Raw genomic sequence first — 26,649 nt, forward strand, 5'->3', positions numbered from 1 at the left:
GGGAGAAAGAGTACAACAAATCAGTACCATCTGGGAGAAAGAGTACAACAAATCAGCATCATCTGGGAGAAAGAGTACAACAAATCAGCATCATCTGAGAGAAAGAGTACAACAAATCAGTATTATCTGGAAGAAGGAGTACAACAAATCAGCATCATCTGGGAGAAAGAGTACAACAAATCAGTATTATCTGGGAGAAAGAGTACAACAAATCAGTACCAGCTGGGAGAAAGAGTACAACAAATCAGTATCATCTGGGAGAAAGAGTACAACAAATCAGTACCATCTGGGAGAAAGAGTACAACAAATCAGCATCATCTGGGAGAAAGAGTACAACAAATCAGCATCATGTGGGAGAAAGAGTACAACAAATCAGCATCATCTGGGAGAAAGAGTACAACAAATCAGCATCATCTGGGAGAAAGAGTACAACAAATCAGCATCATCTGGGAGAAAGAGTACAACAAATCAGTATCATCTGGGAGAAAGAGTACAACAAATCAGCATCATCTGGGAGAAAGAGTACAACAAATCAGTATTATCTGGGAGAAAGAGTACAACAAATCAGCATCATCTGGGAGAAAGAGTACAACAAATCAGCATCATCTGGGAGAAAGAGTACAACAAATCAGTATCATCTGGGAAAAAGAGTACAACAAATCAGTATCATCTTTGAGAAAGAGTACAACAAATCAGTATCATCAGGGATAACTAGTACAATAAATCAGTACCAGCTGGGAGAAACAGTACAACAAATTAGTATCATCTGGAACAAAGTGTACAACAAATCAAAATCATCTGGGAGAAAGAGTACAACAAATCAGTATTATCTGGGAGAAAGAGTACAACAAATCAGTACCATCTGGAAGAAAGAGTACAACAAATCAGTACCATCTGGGAGAAAGAGTACAACAAATCAGCATCATCTGGGAGAAAGAGTACAACAAATCAGCATCATCTGAGAGAAAGAGTACAACAAATCAGTATTATCTGGAAGAAGGAGTACAACAAATCAGCATCATCTGGGAGAAAGAGTACAACAAATCAGTATTATCTGGGAGAAAGAGTACAACAAATCAGTACCATCTGGGAGAAAGAGTACAACAAATCAGTATCATCTGGGAGAAAGAGTACAACAAATCAGTACCATCTGGGAGAAAGAGTACAACAAATCAGCATCATCTGGGAGAAAGAGTACAACAAATCAGCATCATGTGGGAGAAAGAGTACAACAAATCAGCATCATCTGGGAGAAAGAGTACAACAAATCAGCATCATCTGGGAGAAAGAGTACAACAATTCAGCATCATCTGGGAGAAAGAGTACAACAAATCAGTATCATCTGGGAGAAAGAGTACAACAAATCAGCATCATCTGGGAGAAAGAGTACAACAAATCAGTATTATCTGGGAGAAAGAGTACAACAAATCAGCATCATCTGGGAGAAAGAGTACAACAAATCAGCATCATGTGGGAGAAAGAGTACAACAAATCAGTATTATCTGGGAGAAAGAGTACAACAAATCAGTATTATCTGGAAGAAGGAGTACAACAAATCAGTACCATCTGGGAGAAAGAGTACAACAAATCAGTACCATCTGGGAGAAAGAGTACAACAAATCAGTATCATCTGGGAGAAAGAGTACAACAAATCAGTACCATCTGGGAGAAAGAGTACAACAAATCAGTATCATCTGGGAGAAAGAGTACAACAAATCAGTATTATCTGGGAGAAAGAGTACAACAAATCAGTATTATCTGGGAGAAAGAGTACAACAAATCAGTATTATCTGGGAGAAAGAGTACAACAAATCAGTACCATCTGGGAGAAAGAGTACAACAAATCAGTACCATCTGGGAGAAAGAGTACAACAAATCAGTATCATCTGGGAGAAAGAGTACAACAAATCAGCATCATCTGGGAGAAAGAGTACAACAAATCAGTACCATCTTTGAGAAAGAGTACAACAAATCAGTACCATCTGGGAGAAAGAGTACAACAAATCAGCATCATCTGGGAGAAAGAGTACAACAAATCAGCAGCATCTGAGAGAAAGAGTACAACAAATCAGCATTATCTGGAAGAAGGAGTACAACAAATCAGCATCATCTGGGAGAAAGAGTACAACAAATCAGTACCAGCTGGGAGAAAGAGTACAACAAATCAGTACCATCTGGGAGAAAGAGTACAACAAATCAGTATTATCTGGGAGAAAGAGTACAACAAATCAGTATCATCTGGGAGAAAGAGTACAACAAATCAGTATTATCTGGGAGAAAGAGTACAACAAATCAGTACCATCTGGGAGAAAGGGTAGAACAAATCAGTATCATCTGGGAGAAAGAGTACAACAAATCAGTATTATCTGGGAGAAAGAGTACAACAAATCAGTACCATCTGGAAGAAAGAGTACAACAAATCAGTATCATATGGGAGAAAGAGTACAACAAATCAGTATTATCTGGGAGAAAGAGTACAACAAATCAGTATCATCTGGGAGAAAGAGTACAACAAATCAGTATCATCTGGGAGAAAGAGTACAACAAATCAGTATTATCTGGAAGAAGGAGTACGACAAATAAGTATCATCTGGGAAAAAGAGTACAACAAATCAGTATTATCTGGAAGAAGGAGTACAACAAATCAGTATCATCTGGGAAAAAGAGTACAACAAATCAGTATCATCTTTGAGAAAGAGTACAACAAATCAGTATCATCAGGGATAACTAGTACAATAAATCAGTACCAGCTGGGAGAAACAGTACAACAAATTAGTATCATCTGGAACAAAGTGTACAACAAATCAAAATCATCTGGGAGAAAGAGTACAACAAATCAGTATTATCTGGGAGAAAGAGTACAACAAATCAGTACCATCTGGAAGAAAGAGTACAACAAATCAGTATCATATGGGAGAAAGAGTACAACAAATCAGTATTATCTGGGAGAAAGAGTACAACAAATCAGTATCATCTGGGAGAAAGAGTACAACAAATCAGTATCATCTGGGAGAAAGAGTACAACAAATCAGTATTATCTGGAAGAAGGAGTACGACAAATAAGTATCATCTGGGAAAAAGAGTACAACAAATCAGTATTATCTGGAAGAAGGAGTACAACAAATCAGTATCATCTGGGAAAAAGAGTACAACAAATCAGTATCATCTTTGAGAAAGAGTACAACAAATCAGTATCATCAGGGATAACTAGTACAATAAATCAGTACCAGCTGGGAGAAACAGTACAACAAATTAGTATCATCTGGAACAAAGTGTACAACAAATCAAAATCATCTGGGAGAAAGAGTACAACAAATCAGTACCACCTGGGAGAAAGAGTACAACAAATAAGTACTGGATAAAGAATACAACACATCAGTACCAGCTGATAAGAAAAGTACTTGCATCACAACACAGACTCCTGTGGACATCCTAACGAGGTGAGTTACAGAACACTTGCATCATAATACAAATATACAATATTGTTATGACTGTAGAGATCACACAACAATTTAAAGTAATTATGTACAATTGTGCAAAACAAGAATCATGGAGTATGGTGAAAAGTCTTACTTTGGTCCTTTCTGTCCAGAATATTAAAATACAAGCATTGTCACTAACGATTACTATTATGTTTTACAGATTAAGATTGGTATGCAGCAGAAAGGGTTCAAGGTAATCCTAGCAAAGTCAGGCCAGGCTGGCAAGGCTCACGATCAGCTCAGGGCCCTCGCCCCCTCTACACGCAGCCCAGACAGTGAATGGGACTTCTCTCAGGAAACACTGCATAGTCGAACCCACCAAGAACTTTCCGCAGAATATGAAGGCTTCCCAACACTGCAGCCTTCTACATTACCCAGACTGTTAGAAGGGCTGTTGCTCCCAGTGGAGAACCCGGTCTGAGCCAAGAGATCAGGAGGTACCAAACCAAGGGCACTGTAAACAATGGGGAGTCTGACAACAGTGTACTTGGGATGCAAGCGAGACATTTCAAAGGCAAGATCATATTTATCATGCTTTTCCTGAATCTTGCCAATCACATTGCTGTCAAAAGGGACAGAAAATTCAATGATATAAATAAATTCATTGGTTTTATCAAAAAGGACAAGATCAGGTTTGTTGGCAGGAATTCATCTCAGACTGTATATTGGCCTATTCGAGAGAAGTTTAAAAGCATCATTTTCCAGGATGACCTTGGACATGTTCAGGGTCGTACCATGGATGTACCTTGGGGTCAAAGCCACAGGTATGGTGGAGACGATAGTAAAAGCAGCGAGCCATGCCATCATGTCTTTTAAGATATGCTGTTTGTGCCAAGGAAGGGTATCCACTGACAAGAATCACATTCTGGTGATTGTAAGTAAGAAGTGACTGTTCCTGAGCAGCAAAAAGGAAGCCCTCAGTTTCACATTTGAGACCAGCCGACTTCAGGTGAAGGAGTCGGTTGGATTGCTGTTCTGTTCCACACCACTGTATGTACACACAATGCAATGGCTTCTCAGACAGCCTCTCCACAAAGGACCAACTCTGAGCAGACTTGCTAAAGGACTTCACCTGGTTCAAATTGCTGTACCTTCCAGCAGTACTATCAGAGGCATGGAATTATGATTATTATGATAATAGCGAATCATGGGCGAGGAATTATTATTGTGGTTATAATATTTAGATCTAGGAATGATGTTATTAATAATAAGTGATCAAGGGGAACTAATAGTATATTTAGAATGGGAAATAATAGATAAAGGCCTGTGAGGTAGAAAACATATACAATGTGGGAGAGGTAGGTAATCGGCTGCGGAGGAAATAAGCATGAAAGTAGGTCGTTAGAACTTAGTGGGGGCAAGGCGAGATAACTCATAGGTTAGGAAAATGGATAGGGACGGTGCTATCAAGATGGAGCAACTTGTCCGGGGACCTCGGCAGCAGTTCGTAGTATTCCACGGGACATATATGGTTAGGAGGTAGATACTTTGGGTTTCTTGGAATCCACTTCACAGCTTTACAAATATGGTATTGGGGGTACGGAATAAGGATGGGGGAGTGAAAAAGTATGCAGGGTTAGGGGTTTTTGACCAATGGGCAAAAAGAAGAGGGTGTTGGCTGTGACGTAGGGACCCAGCTTTAAGCGGTAGCAAAGCCCAGGGTCGGGAGTCTGGTGCGCTCCCACTCTTGGTGTTTGGTCACAAGGAATCGTCGGAAAACTATCTTAAAAGGCACCAGCATTTGGCTTAAGACGGAAGCTTTGCGGCTGAAGTCTTATAGAGTGACCATAGAGTGGGTTGTCCAGCAACACTGTTCCAAATAAACTATTGAACGAAGATCATCGTCTTGTGGTTGCTGGAGGAACTACGGTAAAGCTCCAAGGGCCCCCGGGTACTGACATTGTACCTCTCGCACATCCCCTATCGTCAGGACCGAAGTACGGGGGTAAACTGTAGTTCGGGTAAGGGCCCGTCCATCGCAGGTACGGGATTCGACCAGGTAAACGTCATCTATCTGGCAGCTAACCGACCTGATTCCACACACCTTGGAGAGTACATCATCATCAACAAAATCAACCTCAAATTTCAGATTGTGTCCAAGAACCTTGGCATGCTTAAAATAGCTGTGGAATTCCTTGCTTTCATCACGAGTCTTCATGTGCAGCACCAGAATATCATGCGATAAATAAATATGTGCAAAAGTACACAATACAATTCTGTCATGAAGAGCCTCCACATTAATCAAACTCCAACCTCCAGAACTGATTGTTATCAGACATGATCCTTCTGGTCGGGCGATCAAGACTCTGGATGTCTTGTTTTGTCCGATCAACTACTCCAAAGGAACAGGAGAGGACTGGCACAGCAAAAGTATTGGTGGCTTTGACCTTGTTTCGAGCATTTAGCTTGGAGCTCCAGATTTTCTTAAAACGAGATTTATACTCGGCCCGCAGTTTATCTTGAATCTGGGCATTCTGGAGCTTGTCTCAAACTTGCATTCCAAGATAGGTGTACGCCTGATCTTCCTCAAGATGCTCAATAACTCCTCCCCCTTGTAACCTGACGGATCCATCATTGGTTACCTTTTCAAATGAAGAGTAATACATTTGTCGAGTCCAAAAGTCATGCCAATATCATTAGAGAAGGACTTGACAAGAACCTGTTCTTTCAGATTGGTATCTCCTTCGGCAAGGAGCTTCATGTCATCCATGTAGAGGAGATGAGTAAGAGGTGTTGGGGACCTGTGCTGAGGAGGTCCAGGATGGTAACCCTCCTCCCTCTTGAGCAGAAAACTCAAAGGATTTAAAAGCAGACAAAAAAGCAAAGGACTGAAGGTGTCCCCCTGAAATATTCCCCTTCTGATCAGAACAGATTCTGAAGTCTGCACCTGCCATTGTGAGTACATCTCAAGTTGAGTCGACCAGCAACTCATTAAAGACTTGAGTAAATCAAGTAGTCGCTCAGGGAGGTCAATACACCGAAGAGATGTCAGAATCCATTCATGAGGGACAGAGTCATATATTATTATTATTATTTATCATTCCACTTATTTTTGTACCTAACATAACTCCCAAACCAATGCTCCAAATCTCTTACAAAAACATCACACAGACACACAATGAGGAGTAGATTTTCCCCTTTAAGCCAAATTCGAAAGGGTAGATAATTCAAAATTAATTCCAAATGTTCAATGTTCAAAAGCAGATATCTCGAGAACATACAGTTCCAACACTTTCAAATTTCTTGTACAAATGCGCATTTGCATTCCCAACAATTTTGCCTGGATGGGTAAAGTGTAACAAAGTTAATCCTGGCCCAAGTAATTTTCACGATGTGGTCGGTCACACAGATCGGCCAGTGGTCAAATACAGAAACATGAAGTCTGACAGTCTTGTTGGACAAATTAGCCCAAGGGCCACCGCACGGGACCCACAGTGACCATAAATGTCTGTAGGAAAGATTTCAAAGCCATCAACTTGTTTGTGTACAGTTTACCGACAAGATTTCAAAGCCATAAACTTGTTTGTGTGCAGAGTTTACTAAGAGTCAACAGCTCGTTAAAGGGTATTAATTACCAACATCAATCACGGTGATGGACAAGTTGACACTAGTAGTTTTAATGACCACTGACCGATACGTGACCCGCCAACAGAGGGCTATGGATAAAAGCCCCCCTGACTGAGGGCCAGACAGAACTGAGCTTCTCTGCCGTCCTAACAAGACGTTCAGGTCGGTTCGCAGGCCTCACCAGTACCTGGGCTATATGGACTGGTAACTTGTTGTATATACTGTTTATATATCGCATGCAACCAGTAAAGTTGCTGCTATTGAGGAAACCACCCCTGGCGTCCGTCATTTGGTCGTGAAACCTGGAAAACCTGACTGGAGACTCGTGTAGTGTTACATGAGGGGAAGTCGCTAAAATTAAGTGTTTGGCAGTTATTGTGGTTTTCAGTTTTTTGTGTATTTCCGCAAAGTTTGCTCCCAGAATGTGCTGAGCTCGAACTATCATCACAAGACATTCCAAACTTTGCTTAACCGATGTCCAGTAACCATTGTGCAAATTCAGTGAGGATGTGCCTTTAATGGCTGCCATATTGAGTGCTACTTCCGCACCAAAGTTCTCTTCAAAAACTTTCACAGACTTCTTCACTAGTTTTTCAAAAACAAACTTACCAGGGGAAAATGAAATTTTTTTTAACAAATCATTGAGTTTATGTGTCTGACAGATCAGGCACTTGGCATGTCTAGAACACATAGTTTTGACTTTTTTTATACAAGGCCCATTTATACAAGGCACTATATTCTCCTATTTGTCTTCCAGGTCAATGCAAAACTTCATGGGGATAATGGAGCTATAATACTACCTGAAGGAAGCACCTATAAAATCCATCCCCACTATGTGCTGCCTTTCTCATGTTGCACAGAGCAATACACTTTTAGTAACAACTGTGGAGTCATTGGTATGTTCATGCATTTTGCTTTATTTAAGCATTTGCTTGGTTTCCGTCCACATGTTCAGTTGTGACAGCTTAGATTAACAGTGTAAAGAATGCATAAATGGACTACACACATTCAGTTGCCACAGTGTCAGGGAAACCCTAACCCCAACCCTTTGTACCAATGTTGAAGAACAAATAGAATTATCTCCCTTATGTTACGGTTAAAAATTTGCCGTGACAAAAGGTGTTATTAAGCAAAGAGAGCAAGGTATACAAAGTCACAAGTCAATTTCACAAGGGCAGATAACTCCAAAGTACTGCCTTAGAGGCATGCCACTTAAATAATTCTCTGTAGGAAATGTGACCCATAATAACTAACCCTTAAACCTTAAATACTGAGACCCAATTACAACTACCACAATAATAATTTTAATAACAACTCAAATCACGGACAATACTCTCTATCGCAACACTTAACAATATCCAGCTGCAATATTTTGTTTAGGACCTACTGTCAATCTGTGTGTTTACATAAGGCATTTGTTTATAAATGTGACAGATAATCTGACCCATAATTTCACAAGAAATTGTCACATAGAATTATTACCCCTACCAAATCTCAGATACAAGTTCAATAACAATAAAAAGTTTAGAAAGTTTATAAAGTTTTAGAAAGCATATATATTATATGCATATAATATTATCATATTTACTTTGTTGATGGAAACATTGATCCACAATTTCTCACCAGGTTTAAGATTTGTAGCACCTGTTATATCTTCCTCTGATTAGGACCCATGAAGGTTCCAGGGTAGAATAGGCCTTCAGCAACCCATGCTTGCTATTAAAGGCGACTCAGCTTGTCGTAAGAGGCGACTAACGGGATCGGGTGGTCAGGCTAGCTGACTTGGTTGACACATGTCATCGGTTCCCAAGTACGCAGATCGATGCTCATGTTGTTGATCACTGGATTGTCTGGTCCAGACTCGATTATTTACAGACCACCGCCATATAGCTGGAATATTGCTGAGTGCGGCGTAAAACTAAAACTCACTCACTCACTCACTCCTCTGATTAGATCGTTAAACCAATTGAATAGCCATTGAAACGAAAATAGTTGCTATTACCTGTAGTGGTCGTTATTCCAATCAGTCAATTAACCAGCATCATTTTGAGTGTAGATTCTCATTAATGAATATCCAGCTAGAAATGATATGGATATTTAGGTCGAGTCAGGTCGATGGCAGGTGGCACGGTTGGACAGGACACATTCACCACTCATTTTCAGTTTATTATAATCAATTTTCCCTTTACACCAAATGGATCGATGATAGTCAAGCTTCAGTATTCTTAACATTGATTTGACATATGGTAGCATCCTTAAAGAAGCTAAAATGCTCCAAGTAGCTGCTTCCATTTGAAAAGGTCAACCGTTTTTGATATCTTGCTCTTTAGTTGTTTGAATGCACAAAATTTTCAAGACTCACTTTGACCTTTACATGAATGTCTTAGTGCATGAAATATGTGCTTTTGAGATATGACATGCTTAACATGCAGTTTACCATGCTGAAATCTTCAAAGAGATGTGACTTTTGAAAATTATGTGAAGGTCACCAGAATCGACCAGCACATTCCCTAGATAAATTTTGGTATTGAATATGAAAAAATGCAGTGAATGGTTCTTCTGATATCTCGATGACATGGGTAAAATGTTAAAGTCCCCTTGTGACCTTGAAATGAAGGTCAAGGTCACAAAACCAGACTGGACCCTTTCTCATGCTGTAATGAACCTGAGAACCAAATATGAAAAGAATCTATTCCTCAGTCCAGTTTGTACAGATGAACGGACAGAGCCTAATATTATATTAATCTAAGTTTAGGGCAAAGAGGGGCACAATAAATCTATCAAATGGAATTCACTGGAATTCACTTTGATCTGGTTCTCTGTTGATCCATTGCAGAAAACAGATCCAATCTCAGGTTCTCCTTTCGACAAAATTGTTGGCCAATGTTCCTGTTGAGGTGTCCCCTCACAGGACATTGAATTGCAGTAAAGGCATCTTACGTGATATCGGAAGTTGCCTTTCAGATATGGCCGAAGCTGACATTCTTAGGGATTTTCGCACCCTAGGAGTTACCGTTTTACCGTTTGAAAGAATAATGCTGTTACCAAGACTAACACCTATCTCATCACATTTTGTCATCCGACACATCCACAGTCACTGAAAGCAGGGTATTGCAACTTAAGGGTGGATGCATTTATCCCTAATCCCTTAAGGTGTTACACCTCCCAGAAGTACGGTCATGGATCTAGATCATACCAAAATAAAGCTGCTTGTTATCATTGTACTGGAACATGTGAAAACAGTAATCTTTGTGACAAACCTCCTAGCTGTGTAAATTGTTCTGGTTGTCCCCCTTCTTAAATATCTAAATTGAAGCATGAACAGAATATTTCCTTCCCAGAAGCGAAGAAGAACATTTTGCACAAGAACAGTTGGGTCCATTAGTCTCGATCTACCACTGTTTTTACATCTATCCAAGCTCCAGAACCAAAACTTGTCTTGGCAAGGACTGCTCCCACGTTGCTATCAACTGAAGTAAAGACGACAACCCAACAAATGAGCTCCAGTTCGCAAACTTTAACGATATCAAAAAGCGTTAGTCAATCTTGGACATCTGAGATTGATCCGTCGGCATCACAGAAACATACTTCAAACTCAGAAGCAGTTTTAAAACCAACTTTTAAAAACAAACCAAAAAGTGAAACACACAAAAAGAATCATAGTGTCAGAGCCCCAAAAGGGGCTAACAACCCGATCCAAATTTTCAATAAGTTTGGATCCCTTGAAGACATGGATGTGTCCGAGCAAAGCCATAGTAGGACACATAGCTTGTCGCCTTTAAGGAAGGTGTGGGGTAGATCACCAGTCCATCCTCCAAAGACATAATGTCCTCAAACATAATACAATGGAACTGTTGAGGACTGAGGTCTAATTTAGCTGATTTACAGGTACTCGTCCAAGATTTTAAGCCGTCAGCTTTCTGCATCCAAGAAACTCATCTGAAAGAGACAGATCATTTTGATCTCAGTCAATTCAATGCATATCACTGTTTTTCTCCTCCAGGTGATAGAGCGTGTGGTGGATCATCAGTCCTGGTGAGGAGCAATGTTATTCATAGCTCAGTTCCACTTAAAACAAATCTCCAAGTCACTGCAGTTCGACTTACGTTAGAAGTTGCTTTTACTTTTGGCTCTTTGTACATTCCACCATCATCAGCTGTTCACATAACCAACCTGCAATCTCTTTATGATCAACTACCTAAACCCTGAATAATCATGGGGGATTTAAATGGCCGAAACCCACTCTGGGGTGGTACTACTACAAACACCAAAGGTAAATTACAGGAGGATTTTATTTCAAAAAATGATTTATGCATTTATAATGACGGATCACAGACATACCTACATCGTGGAACAGGAACATATTCAGCCCTTGACTTGTCTATTACTGACTCTAACCTATTCAATGAATGCGAGTGGTCTGTACATGAAGATCTCTGTGACCATTTCCCCACAATACTACAATCCATGAATCCATATGATGTTCCTCCATCATCAAGATGGAATTTTAAAAAGGCTAACTGACCTTTATATGAAACTCTCTGCGCTATTCATGATATTCCTGAGCCCATAAAATGTTTTTCAGATGAGCTAAATAACATAGCTGACGAGTGTATCCCTAAGTCCTCAGCAGTTCCTCAAGTTCGAAAACCATGGTTTAACGATGATTGCAATCATACTAAAGGAAGGCACGGAAGAAAGCTGTGCATAATTTCCGTCGCCATCCTATGGTCCACAATTTAGACAAATTAAAAATTCTGAATGCCAAGGCAAGGCGTACTTTCAAGCAAAGCAAATGCCACTCTTGGCAAAAATATGTATAAAAAATAAATTCATGCACGCCAATATCCAAGGTGTGGAATATGATACAGAAGATCAAGGGTAAGGGATCTAAATCTAGCATCCACCATCTAAAAGATGGGAACACATTATTTACTGATAAATCAGATATTGTAAATAAACTTGGTCAGACGCTGGCCAAACATTCTTCCTCATCCAATTACGTTCCTGAATTCCAAAAATATCAAAAACACTAAGAAAAGAAATCTATTAATTTCCACTCAGATAATGGGGAAGACTATAATGAAACATTTTCGATACATGAACTTCACACTGCTTGTGACCAGGCTCATGATACTGCTTCTGGTGCTGATGGTATACATTATCAAATCCTGAAACACTTGCCAGGCTCGTGTTTAGAGACACTCTTATATACTTTTGACAACATCTGGACAAGAGGAACTTTCCCTTCATCATGGCGTGATGCAATAATTGTTCCCATCCCTAAACCTGGACATGATAATACTCATCCTTCCTATTATAGGCCCACTTCATTGACTAGCTGTCTTTGCAAAACCATGGAATGACTGATAAATAATCAACTTGCCTGGTGCTTGGAAACAAATAACTTAATAACAGATATACAAAGTGGTTTCTGAAAAAACAGAAGTACTATCGATTATTTAGGGCGTTTAGAATCCTTTGTTAAGAATGCCATAATTAATAAACAACATGCCGTGTCAATCTTTTTTGATTTAGAGAAAGTATACAACACAACATGGAAACATGGAATTTTAAAAGATTTTAAATGATAAGATTAACCCTGTAAAAGAGACCACATTCTTGGAACTTATCTTTGACTCGCATCTGACTTTCTTACCACATATTAAATACCTAAAGCATAAATGCCTGAAGGCACTTGACTTGTTGAAAGTCGTGTCTAATTCAAAGTGTGGAGGGGATCAAACTACCCTCTTACACCTATATCGATCACTGATCCGTTCAAAACTCGATTATGGCTCCATCGTATATGGTGGAGCCTGCAACAGCGACCTAAAACTAATGGATTCTGTTCACCACCAAGGTCTGAGACTTTGTCTTGGTTCCCTTAGAACCTTTCCTGTTGAGAGTCTCTACGTCGAGGCAGATGAACCATCTCTTACACAACGCCGCATAAAATTAGCTTTACAATATATCAGAAAACTATTCTGTAACGAATCTAACCCTGCATATAATTGTATCTTCAATCCTCTCTATGAGGATTTGTATAACAAAAAGTCTTCTCTTGTTCCGCCGCTTGGGCTCAGAATTAAGCCATTTCTTGCTGCTGCCAGCATTGAGCTCCAAAATATAGCTCCTTCCCGACTTCTTTCTTCTCCTCCTTGGCAATGGGTTAGGCCTCTAGTTGACCTAACATTAACTACATTTAAAAAATCAGAAACTGATGAAGTACAGTATAAACAAGAATATAATGAATTAAAAAGTAAACATAACAATCCTTATTTACAGATGGGTCCAAGGACAGTGGTGCAAACAATATCTTCTCGATTACCAAATAGTAGTTCTATTTTCACAGCTGAAGCTATCGCCATATTAACAGCTCTTGAATATATTCAAAAACAGCCTAAACATAAACAGTATATAACCTATTCAGACTCTCTTTCTTGCCTTCAGGCTAATAAAAAATATTTCTTGCAAACATCCACTTTTAATTGAAATTATTGAATTGTGTAATGATCTTGCTACTGGCCAATATGACATCGTCTTTTGTTGGTTACCCATCCATGTAGGAATCTTTGGTAACACATTGGCTGACCTTGCTGCTAAGGCAGCACTCCACAACTCTGTGACACCACTTCTTATTTCTTACACTGATTATAAAGCCACTATTAGATCTTATGTCAATGATCTGATGCAAAAGAAGTGGGACTCCCAAGTAGGTATAAATAAATTACATGAGATAAAACCCCAGTCAGTCCAGATTTGAAGAGGTCATCATGTGACAATGTTGCATTGACCACACAAGATACATGCACGGATATATATTAAAAGGTGAGGATCCTCCTTTTTGTATCCCTTGTGATGAAAGAATCACAGTCAAGCATATCTTGCTTGACTGTGCCGAGTATTCCATCACAAGGGACAACTATTTCAAATCAAGAACACTGAAGGATCTTTTTAAAAATACTAGTTAATTACAATCATTTAATTATAGGATTTTTTAAAGAATGAGATCTGTTAACGAATTTGTAAATAGATAAATATTTTATAACTGGAAGCTTAAATTGGTAACTCAGGAGGTGAGGTGGACGTGCCACTTCACTTCTCGGTCGGTTAGCCCTGGAACGTTGAACAGCATCCTGATCCAGCTTGTGAAAAAGTTCCTTGAGTTCTTTAACAGCACCAACAAAGTTGGTTCCGTTGTCTGTTACTACCTCTTATGGTAGACCTCGCCGATTTACCATTCTGTAGAAAGCACTTATAAATGCACTTGTGTCCAAGCTGTGTGCTGTGTGCTGTGTGCTGTGTGCTCATTCTCATGACTGCATTTTCATCTAGTTGTGGCTGGAGTGTAAGGAGTTTAGAACTGGAAGGGAGCACCTTCCCTGACTGCAAAGCAGCATATTCTACTGAAAATGAACATTCCTGTGCATGGGCAATGATGCTGTGTTCAGACTCTTCTATTTCTTCTGTATTCATCCGAAGTGGAACAATTACAAAAGAATCTGTATACCCACACAATGGATACATGTGAGTTTTCTCCAGCTGGAGAATTGTGAAGGTTCAATTCTGAACATCTCAATATCAGGTTTCTGTTCTGCAACTAGAGCAACATGCTTCTTGTTAGTTTTTGCTCCCTTGTCATCCTTTGACATGTCAAACGATAATGTTTTATTTGATGGCCATTCAGATTCTGGTCCAAGTAGAAAAATAGGTCCAGACCACCATAACTGGTTGATTATCAGACAAAAAACTATCACACCTCTTCAGAGAAGATCTACAGGATTTTCTGCTGAAGGTATGTGTCGCCACTGATTTGGATTTGTCATACTGTGTATTTCGCTAACTCCGTTGGCAACAAAAGCTTTGAAAGTACGACTGTTGTTTTTAATCCAGCACAAGACATTCATGCTGTCTGACCAACAGACTGTTGCAATCTCTATCTGAAGGATCTTGACCACTTCACAGGTAAGTCTGAGACCAAGCATAGCTGCCATCAGTTCAAGGCGTGGTATACTACAAGCTTTCAACAGAGAGACACGACATTTTGCAGCAACTATCCTGCTAGATTTCTTCCATTCCAGGTAAGTATAAACGGAATATACAACAGTTCTGTATGCATCCTGTGATGCATCAACGAAGATGTGAATTGACACTGAACAAACCTCAGCATCCAGACGCAAACATTTTGGCACCTGAACACATTGTATTTCTTGCAATTGTCTCTAAGCATGTTCTTGAGTTACACACTGAGCCAAGAATGGAGAAGAGGTGTTTCCAAGTACAACACGACTGAACTCTAACGCTTCAGGAGGAGAATCTGTATTCATAGATCTCCAGAGAAATCTGTGGTATGGTCTATCCTGTGGCGAGAATTTGATCTGCAAAAACATTTCTGACAGAGCCTGGGCAAATAGGCTTCAAATTTGTTACTTCTTCTATCTGTAATGGTCCTTGATGCGTTTGCCACCATACTTCCTATCTAGACATTCTAACGCAGTATCATAGGACACAGCACTATGTCCCAAACCTTGAATTGCTTTCAAGGCATCACCCGCCAGATACTGCCTCAGTTGCAATAGCTTGTATTCAGCAGTCACTGGTGCTAGGTCTATGCATGTCAGAAACGCACCTTTCCAGCTTTCTTAAGATTTTACATCACCAGAAAATTTTGGGACAGAAACACGTTTGAGTTGTTTCCACAAATCAGTTCCTATTGCATGACAGTGCGACTCAGCTTCATAACAAAGTGTGTTTTCCTGTGGCTTGTTTTGAACAAAATCTTTTTTGGTGGCTTTCGTTGTGAATGCTTGGTTCACTTTCTGCAGATAGAAGAAACACTTCTAGCCAACTATCCAGACAAACTGGATTTACACGTCAGATTCATTGACAACATTTTCCTCATCTGGACACTCGGCACAAACAGACTTGAGAAGTTCCTCGACTATCTAAATTCTGCGTACCCTACCATTAAATCATTGCAGAATTTTCACGCCTAAAGGTCACGTTTCTAGACAACTGGGTTTCCAATGAAAACAAACTACAAACCTTCTCTCTCTACTGTAAACCCACAGACACACACTCGTATTTGCTGTACACCTCATGTCACCCCAGACATGTCAAAATTAAAGGCACCCATGAACGGCCACCTCCTCGTGGTGGGTGCTGGGTAATGCAAAGAGCTCGCCAACACCCCAGTTGTGGACCTGGGGGATATTGTGGTTGAGGGCGGAGGAAGGGATCCTTGTGGTTGAGGGCAAAAGAGATCACATGACCCTGTACAAATTTATAACAAATTATAACTCTTGGAAGACATGGACGTCTCTCCTCATCCCCATGTGCGAAATAGAAGCAGTTTGCCACGGAATCAGAACAGTTGGTCCCAAGTACTACCACCTGCTATAAAATGAACAATAAGTCCTTAATCCAATGGAACTGCAGAGGACATAGGACTAATTATAATGAAGTACAATTACTAGCACAGGACTTTAAACCATCAGCATTTTGTTTTCAAGAAACCTGTTTGAAACAAAGTGATAAGTTTGAATTGCATAAATACCATTCTTACCATTCTTTTTCACCTCCAGTGACAAAGCCATTGGTGGATCTTCCATATTGGTGAGACATGGCATTATCCATAGCCCTGTTCCACCTTAAAACCAATCTTCAAGCTGTTGCTGGTCGTCTTACTTTACATATAACCCTTACTCTTTGTTCCTTGTACATCTCTCCATCTTCCATTCTTTACCAGACTGACCTTCAAGATTTATTTGACCAATTACCAAAACCCTGTATCATCATGGGTGATCTAAATGGCCACAACCCATGATGGAGAAGTCCTGACACAAACAGTAAAGGGAAAGTTCTTTAAGAGTTTATATCTAATAATAGTTTTAATGTGTAGCTAATAATATGTATATTCAGTGATGGCTCTGACACATATTTACATCCTGCAACAGGAAAATATTCTTCTTCAGACTTGTCACTCACTGATTCAAACGACTATCATGAATTTGAAAGGTCAGTCCATAATGACCTTTGTGGGAGTGACCATTTTCCAACAGTACTTATAACAATTAACCCTACCAATGATCCGCCTTTAACGAGATATAATTTTTCTAACGCCAACTGGCCCTTATTTCAGGTCACCTGCTTTGAAGAACTTAAATGAGACCTTTTCATTGATGTCCCTGATACAATTAAAATGTTCTCGGACAAGCTGAAACATATAGCTGATGAAACTATTCCTAAGTCCCCTGTAAATCCGCACATCCGTAAGCCATGGTTTAATGAATGCAATGCAAACAGGCTAGGAAAATGAGGAAGAAAGCAGAGAAATATTTTTGCTTTTTTTCATCCCACCTTACATAACTTAAATAATGTAAAAATTAGTTATGCGAAGGCTCGGCGAACGTTTAAGCACATTAAGCATCATACTTGGTAAAATTACGTTTCCAAAATATATTCCCGTACTCCTATGTCAAGGGTATGGAATATGATCCAAAACATTAACGGCAAGGGTTCCAAATCCATTAGTATTCAGCATCTCAAAGATGGTAAAAACATATTAATTGAAAAATCTGATATTGCAAACAAGTTGGGCGAAACTTTGGCAAAACATTCGTCCTCCTCAAATTATCATCCAAAATTTCAGACTTATCAAACACACCAAGAAAAGAAAGCAGTGAATTTTAAATCTGATTATGGTGAAGATTATAATGAGGAATTTTCATTACATGAACTTCATACTGCACTACTAGGTGTAAATAAATTACATGCAATAAAACCTTATATTGGGTATACCCACTTTGTTGTCAGTCCAGATTTGAAGAGGTCATTTTGCGGCGATGTCGTATTGGCCATGCGAGATATACTCGTGAGTAACATATGTCATATTTGGGATTTCACTTTCTTAGTAAAGTACAAATTCTAGTACTTTTTTTCGGTTGAGTCATATCCGGGATTCGAACCCGCACCCTCAGAGTCAGACACCTAATCGCCAGCACACAAAGTCAGCCGCCTAGCCCGCTCAGCCACCGCGACTTCCACTAGTGGAAGCGGTGGCTGAGCGGGCTAGGCGGCTGACTTTGTACTAAGAAAGTGAAATCCCAGATATGACATATGTTGCATTTGACTACTCGTGAGTACCTTTTGAAAGGTGAGGATCCTCCATTCTGCATCTCTTGTGATGAAAGAATCACAGTATCCTGCTTCACTGTGTTGAGTATTCCATCATAAGTGATCAGTATTTTAATTCACGAACTATGAAGGATCTTTTTAGCAATATTAGTCCTCGTTTGAGTATTTCATTTTTAAAGGAATTAGATTTGTTAATTGAATGGTAAATAGATAAATGTTTTATAATTGGAAGATTAAATTAGTAACTCAAATTGTTAGTGGCTGTACCCTAAAAGGGGGTTGAAGTAGAGAGACAGAGACTTTATTTCAGCATTGGAGTCTGCATGGCCCAGAGTGCAAATACAGAGTATTCACTGAACATATATTCATACAATACTGTTAACTATAAATGTACATTTTTATGTGGGAGATTAAGTACAATTATACATATTCCTTTTCAGGTAAATGGCTAGACCTTTCATGATGTTTTTATTTGTACATGACATCAATTGAATAAACTTATCTCTTGTTGGATATTGACAAAAAATATTTGGTAGGAGATTATTTCTACTTTCCTTAAAATATGGACAGACAAGTACAAAATGAAACTCATCTTCAATAACTTTAAGATTGCAGTGTTCACAAAACAAATCACTCTGATCTGTACATTTGTTAGAATGCAGTTTTTGAATTTTTAAACAATGTGATAAGCATCTAAACTTTGCAAGTGTTTTAATCAAATCTCCATCAATATCAGCATTTAGATACTTTTCTTGTTCAAAGACAGTTTTATAAGAAGAGTAGGTTTTCAAGAATGAAGATGCTTCTATTTTCCCATACCAAGACTGAATGTTTAACTCTATAAGTGTCTGTTGAAACAAAGTCATAAAATGACATACATTTCCACATTCTTGAAAAACCTAAGCATATGAATAGCCAGTTTGAAATAACAACATTCTGACATGAGAATTGAAGTACTGTAAAATAGGTGTCCTCCTGAGAGGGTACTTAAGCTCATTTTTATATTGTACTGTCCTCTATTGATACTTTGTTTTAGTTTTACATTCTACTCTGTGATATTCTGGTTAGTTTTACTGTCCTTCATTGACAGGTTTTTACAATGTATGTGCTAATGATTCATTTATATTTGTATAATTAACCGTTCTCATCATGATATGGCAGCAACATTGCTGATGTGACGTGAAAATTGAAGGCCCCTATAGCCAGTTCCTCCGCCTCAGGAGAATCTGCTCCATCCAGGCAGAGTATGAGAAACACAGCCTCAATCTCATCAAGTATTACCTCAAACGAGGGACTCCCAACACGTCATACAGCAAAACAAACAGATGTAGGATTCCAAATCTAGGAGAGAACTTCTCCGCACCAGGATGAAAGCACCAGTCTCACACCCGAAAACAGTGCTAGTTTGCAACTAGAACCCAATGAACCTAGAGCTCAAACACATTATCCAGAAACGCTGGCATCTACTCAGCGGATCAGAGACATACAATGAAATTTTCCCCTCACCACCAATCACAGCCTTTCACCGTAACCAAACTCTGAAAGACATTCTAGTCAGAGTCGCCATCACTTACCCACTTCCACCTCCACAGGCCTTGGGCAGAACAGTCAAATTTATTGACAATCCATGTAATTACCATTGCTGCAAAGTCTGCAAAAATATCAACTCCCCCCGGTACTTTTACAGTACCCACACAGGTCGGAAGTACACAAGTGAACACCACTGCCAAAGTCGCAATGTAGTGTATCACTTGTAACTCATGCAAGAAACAACATGTTGGTGAAACCAAAAGGGCGTTCAGAATCAGACGGTCTGAACACTTTGCAGATATCACACACAAAAGAGACAAATCTGTCGCTCATCACTTTAATCTCCCAAAACATTATAAGAGTGACTTATGATACATCATCATCACTCAGCTCAAGGCAGACCCTGAGCGGGAGACCACCACTAAACAACGACGCTCCATGGAACTTAAGTGTACTTTTGAGCTCCACACATTCAGCCTGCAAAGTCTCATCGGTAAAATTGGTTGAAATTCACTCTGTTTTTATACAATTTTTTATTCTGAGACCAATATACCTTTGTAGATACTGTAACTATGGATACTGATGTTCACGATGATATAAGTCAAACACCAGCACTTAGACCTCATTTGGGGAGGCTTGTAAAACCCAGAATAAGGTATTCACCTTATCCTACTGTGATGTCTTCTTGGTTCAGATATAACAAGTGTTATTCTAGGGGAAGAGGATCTTAGCAGTGTGATCTTAAACTTGTAGCACATTGATCCACCTGGTGTCCATATGTTTGTCTCAGCGGAAGGAATCAGTGGTTTGGGGGAGTAGTTCGGTGCTGCATGGTTTGATTACTTGGGTGTGGGGCAAAAATTAAGTATACAGGGGCCTGGTTGTTCATTTCATTTATTGACGCTTTCTTCTCATGAATAGGACAAAAGGTGAAATTCTTTACCTACAGACTTTCTCTGAAAAACTGCTTTACTAAAAAAATAAATAAATAAATAGATAAATAAATGTGTTACATCTTAAGATCGCCATTTTGCCTGTCAGTTTTGAAAGCTGATAACTTCAGATGGATATATATGGAGCAGGAAGAGTTAGAGCGCCAATATTAGTAGTGGTTGGCAGTTATGATGTCCGCGGTTGCTCCCCTTTCCCTGTTTCGTAACATGTCCGCCTGATTAAACACGTGTGTTCCGGTGTGAAGGTATCGGTATGATATTGGTCTAACTGGCGTGGTGGCAGCGTGGATACGTATTCACCCTTCTGTAAAGTCAGAATTTTCTGGTTAAGACCCATTCAAGACGAAACCGTAGCGTCACGCTCTCACTGGTGTCAATGTCGCAATTGATCTGGATAGGCACACATTAGTATCGTTCAGCGTGTTGTCATAATGGCACAAACACACAGGGCTCCAAAACAATGGATCCTTACCAAAAATGAAACCATTAATTCTTTCGAAGGTTGGAAACAAAACTTACTGTACACATTGTCCACAGATGCAGCGTTTTCCCCATTGTTAGAAGCGGGTGTAACTTGGCTGAAGAAATCTCGTGCCAACCCGAACAGGGGTTTTACAAATGATGGAGAAAATGTCGCTGTCGCTCAACGCAAAACAGCAGTACAAAAAGTCACTACTTTAGAACTTATGCTCGGCCAAATCGCAAACTACTGCCCTGTCATATCGAGAAACACCATAGTGAAAAATTCTACCTCTTTACCGTACATATTCAATTCAATTCAGTCAATTCGCCTCCATTTTGGTTTTCAATCAACCGGGGGTCATTTTCTTGACTTTGATGACATTCATTTGGGAGTAGATGAGAGACCGGAGGATTTGTATCAACGCCTGACAGCTTTCATAGAGGACAATTTACTTCTACGTGACTCAGGCATTACTCACCATGGCGAGGCGATTGCAGAGGACGAAGAAGCCTCTCCTACCGTAGAAAACCTAATAGTGCTTACTTGGTTGCGATTGTTACACAAAGACCTCCCCCGTTTAGTGAAACAGAGATATGGGACGGAGTTACGTTCACGCACATTAGCGTCAATCAAACCCGAAATTTCTCAGGCCTTAGACTCCTTACTAGATGAGATACGTACATCAGAGGATGTGAAAGTAATGCGCTCTCAGACATCCACTCGTAACCAGTACACAAAACATTCGTCCACGACTCAGCGGTTCAAATCTTGTCCACTTTGTACAACAGCAAAGCGCGCTAGTGTGAATCACTTCCTAAGTGAGTGCAAATTCTTGCCCGACCGAGATCGCAAGTATATCATGAAAGCACGGCAAATTGCACACATTTTGGACGACGTGCCCTCCAGTGACGAGGAAAATACATGTCATGATACAGATGCACCTATTGCTAATGACCCTAGTAGTACTACAACATCGGCAAGACGGGTCCATGTCGAGGAATCGCCATACATGGACACTTTCTATCACCACATTTGCGTTCGCCTCACTCTTGACTCCGGTGCTACCGGCAACATGATCTCTGCCGATACTGCCAGGTATCTAGGTACCCCCATCAATAGGAGTACTCAGTCTGCAAGACAAGCTGATGGTACTTCAAAGCTGAAAATAGTCGGTGAAACAAAGTTCACTGTCCACAGAGATAACAGAGAGTTTTGTTTTGAGGGTCTGGTTGTAGAGTCTCTTGATGTCGGAATACTCGCCGGTATACCCTTTTTGTCACAAAACGACATTACAATACGCCCTGCACTCAAGCTTATCATTTTTTCGGATAACACTAGCATTTGTTACAAGTCTGATGAGAACCCAGACATACACACGGTGAGAAGAGCCGTCGTAGTGAGAGCTCCTGAAAATGCAACAACCATATGGCCAGGTGAATACCTGGAGGTTTCCGTGCCCGTGGAATACAAACATGAACACTTTGTTGCAGTTGAACCCCGTGAAGACACTAGACGTTCCTGTTCATCACTATCCAACTTGTGGCCCCCCCCTAGCATTTTGCCATGTTTGTCCGGTCGTGTAAGGATACTGAATATGTCCGATCACCCTCAGACTCTGAGGAAAAACGAACATTTTTGCTCTGTATGTGGAGTCACGACGACAGATTCATATGACACCGTCCAGCCCAACACACCAGCTACTAACTCATCACACCATGCCACTGGATTTTGCTCTGACAGTGTACAAGTCGATCCACATGACATACTCCCAGAGGACGTTTCATACAAGTTTCGTCAACTTATCTGCCAATATGATGAAGTATTTCAGCCAATTGCGAAAGGATACAATGGAGCATCAGGCCCATTCCAGGCTACAGTCAATATGGGACCTGTACTACCTCCCCAACGGAAGGGACGGTTGCCGCAATATTCAAGAGGTCGTCTCGTAGAGTTACAGCAAATGTTTGATGATCTAGAGTCAAAGGGAGTATTCAAACGCCCTGAAGATGTGGGAGTGAACGTGGAATACTTAAACCCGTCTTTCTTGGTCAAGAAACCATCTGGTGGATTCCGTCTGGTAACATCCTTTGGAGATGTGGGACGCTACAGCAAACCTCAGCCGTCATTGCTTCCGGATGTGGACTCTACTTTGCGACAAATTAGTCAATGGAAGTATCTAGTCACCACAGACCTATCCAGTGCATTCTATCAAATACCCCTATCGAGAAACTCTATGAAATATTGTGGAGTGGCAACACCATTTGGAGGTGTCAGGGTATACGTACGATCAGCCATGGGAATGCCGGGCAGTGAGACTGCTTTGGAGGAACTCATGTGTCGGGTACTTGGCGACCTCATTGCAAAAGGAATAGTGGCAAAGCTCGCTGACGATCTGTATTGTGGCGGATCTACACCTGAAGAGCTTTTGGACAACTGGAAGTCGGTTCTACAAGCCCTCCAGAAGAACAACTTAAAGCTTTCCCCCAAGAAAACATTCATTGCTCCACGATCTGTCACCATCCTTGGATGGAAGTGGCAAGATGGATGTATTCAAGCAAGTCCCCATCGAATCGCAACCCTATCTTCTTGCAGTCTCCCCAAAACTGTCTCTGGCCTCAGGTCATTCATTGGAGCTTACAAGGTCTTGTCTCGCGTTCTCCCCCAATGTGCACCCACAATAGGTCCTCTTGATGCTCTTACCGCAGGACGACAGTCGGGTGATAAGATAGATTGGACGACTGATCAAGTCGAAACCTTTCAGTCAGCTCAGAAGTCATTAGCCATGAACAAGACAATCACCCTCCCATGCTCAGATGATGTATTGTGGATTGTGACAGATGGAGCCCTGAGAAAGCCTGGTATTGGTGCCACAATGTACGTGGTCAGGAATGGCAAGACAAAACTGGCAGGCTTCTTCAGTGCCAAGCTGAAACCGCGACAAGTTTCATGGATACCTTGTGAAATAGAGGCATTATCGATTGCTGCTGCGATTCGGCATTTCAGTCCTTATTTGATCCAGTCTCGTCACAAGTCTCATGCGCTGACTGACAGCAAGCCATGTGTCCTTGCCTTTCGAAAGTTATGTCGAGGGGAGTTCTCAACCAGCCCGAGAGTGTCAACTTTCTTATCTGTCGTGAGCCAGTATCAAGCTACTATCGATCACCTTGCAGGTGCATCCAATGTCCCGTCTGATTTTGCCAGCAGAAACGCTCCAGATTGCTCAGATCAGTCTTGTCAGATATGCTCTTTTATTGACACCATGGAAGAATCCGTTGTAAGGAGTACCTCTGTCGAAGACATTGTGTCCGGAAAAGTACGACTACCCTTCATGACTCGCACCACATGGCGTTCCTTACAAAGTGAGTGTGGTGATCTAAGACGTACCCATGCGCATCTGCTACAGGGTACACGTCCTTCCAAGAAACTGACCAATATCAAAGACATCAAACGCTACCTCGCTGTTGCTACAATTGCAAAAGACGGACTGTTGGTTGTCAGGTATGCTGATCCCCTGCAACCTCCAAGAGAATGCATCATTATTCCCCGCCAGATTGTCGACGGAGTCATAACTGCCTTGCATCTCAAGCTCAACCATCCCTCTGCTTACCAACTGAAAAAGGTCCTTCATAGGTACTTCTATGCTCTTGATTTTGACAAGACAATTGAACGCATCTCTTCAACATGTCACCAGTGCGCTGCCCTCAAACAAGCACCTGTAGTGACCTTAGAACAGTCCACTTCTGAGCCACCAGAAGTAGTTGGAGTTTCATACGCAGCTGATGTGATGCGTCGTGAGCGTCAGATGATCTTTGTCCTGAGGGAATGTGTGTCATCATTTACCCTTGCATGTCTCATTGAGGATGAGAAGGCTTGCACATTGCGTGATGCTCTCGTTCGCTTATGTGTCGGAATGTGTCCCCTAGATGGACCAAGATGCGTAGTCCGTGTTGATCCAGCTCCAGGATTTCTTGCCTTACACAATGACCCCTTGCTGTCGAAACACAGAATGACACTTGAAATTGGTCGCGTCAAAAATGTCAACAAAAACCCAGTAGCTGAAAGAGCTATTCAAGAACTAGAGTTAGAAATTCTGAGAACCGATCCATCAAGGGGTGCCATCTCTTCCACGGCCCTAGCAGTAGCAGTCGCCTCATTGAACTCGCGCATTCGTCACGGCGGGCTTTCGGCTCGTGAGATTTGGACTCAACGAGATCAATTTTCTCACCAGCAATTCCCCATGTCAGACAGAGCATTGATATCCTCTCAACACGATTCTCGCTTGAAGAACCATCCCCACAGTGTCAAAGCCAAAAGTGACAACGGCGTGTTTCCATTACCTCCTGTGTTAAAAGTTGGGGACATTGTCTACTTGAAGTCTGATAGAAACAAGGCGTGTTCTCGTTCAAGATATCTCGTCTCCAATATTGATGGCCCATGGTGCGATGTGCGTAAATTTGTTGGAGTACAGCTACGCGACACAGCATACCGTATTCACTCCTCAGATTGCTATCTTGTTCCACCTACACTTCAAGAGCCGCAGGTCACTCAGGAAGAAGACCGAGAGGAGCCTAGTGTACCTGTTGTTACTGATACAGATCTGGAGGTTAATATGAACCCCACAGTGATCCATCACCCAGTGATTCCCAGTGAAATTGATCCCCTGTTTAGCCATGACCTTCCACCAAGCTCGGAACCTCCTTCAGAAATAGTACAGCCCCCAGAGCCTCTTCTAGACACTGACCCTGCACAGACGTGTAGTCGTCCTAAGCGCAACAGGAAGAGTCCATCTTACCTTCAGGATTTTGTGTTGGATCTTTGAGTTTTGTGTTTTCAATTGGGGCAGAATAATCCCCAAGAACCAGAGGGTAGTCTGTCCTATGATGGTTCTTTACTAGTTTTTGTATTTGTGTTCACATTGTGTTAGTTGCTCAAGTGTGTATTACTTGGACCCATTGAGTATGCAAAGGGACTAAATAATCCCCACATTACTGACGTTTGTTTATCCAGTGTTGGTTCCTTTAAACTGTTCTAGCTCTTGTTGTTTCATACCAGTGACACTTGTTATAACAGTGAAGTCAATGACTTTTAATCATTCCTTACAACTTCGCGTTAAACAGCAGTCATATGTTGTATCTGTTAAGGGTGACCCAACTCCTATCTTTAAGAGAAAAAAGGTGGTCACGCCAATATTAGTAGTGGTTGGCAGTTATGATGTCCGCGGTTGCTCCCCTTTCCCTGTTTTGTAACATGTCCGCCTGATTAAACACGTGTGTTCCGGTGTGAAGGTATCGGTATGATATTGGTCTAACTGGCGGAGCTGTTTTTGGAGGGTGAAAGGCCACTATGGCCAGATGAGGGAATGGCGTGCCCTGTGAAAATGTGTTCAACCCAACACGTCTGAGAGATTGATGGATCACTGGATTGACCAACATAAGTCCAATCAAGTCCATGCCAAATGTCCGTCATGTGGACATGTCTTCACAGACTGGAAGAGAGCAAAGAAGCATGCTCGAAG

General features: G+C 40.9%; 2 protein-coding genes across 3 annotated transcripts in view; one reads left to right on the forward strand and one right to left on the reverse strand.

The window, feature by feature from the left end:
• The window catches only part of LOC137279140 (kin of IRRE-like protein 2), a 318,732-nt gene that overhangs the window by 2,044 nt on the left and 290,039 nt on the right, over nt 1–26,649 (reverse strand). The gene's annotated exons all lie outside the window — the stretch shown is intronic.
• On the forward strand, nt 1,213–25,953 carry LOC137279137 (uncharacterized). The gene is made up of 6 exons (XM_067811614.1): nt 1,213–1,482; nt 3,643–3,863; nt 4,386–4,443; nt 6,154–6,205; nt 19,381–19,515; nt 21,530–25,953. The coding sequence occupies exons 1-6, from the start codon at nt 1,213–1,215 to the stop codon at nt 25,951–25,953; spliced, it is 5,160 nt and encodes a 1,719-aa protein (XP_067667715.1).

Source organism: Haliotis asinina, chromosome 3 (assembly GCF_037392515.1).
Source record: "Haliotis asinina isolate JCU_RB_2024 chromosome 3, JCU_Hal_asi_v2, whole genome shotgun sequence".
Taxonomy (NCBI): Eukaryota; Metazoa; Mollusca; class Gastropoda; order Lepetellida; family Haliotidae; genus Haliotis; species Haliotis asinina.

Excerpts from the sequence above, each read along its gene's own strand:
- LOC137279137 (XM_067811614.1), top strand. The coding sequence starts at position 1,213 with ATGTGGGAGAAAGAGTACAACAAATCAGCATCATCTGGGAGAAAGAGT. Across the intron at positions 3,864-4,385 it reads CCTTCTACATTACCCAGACT|CAAAAAGGAAGCCCTCAGTT; the intron begins GTTAGAAGGGCT and ends GTTCCTGAGCAG. Across the intron at positions 4,444-6,153 it reads GACTTCAGGTGAAGGAGTCG|ATTGGTATCTCCTTCGGCAA; the intron begins GTTGGATTGCTG and ends CTGTTCTTTCAG.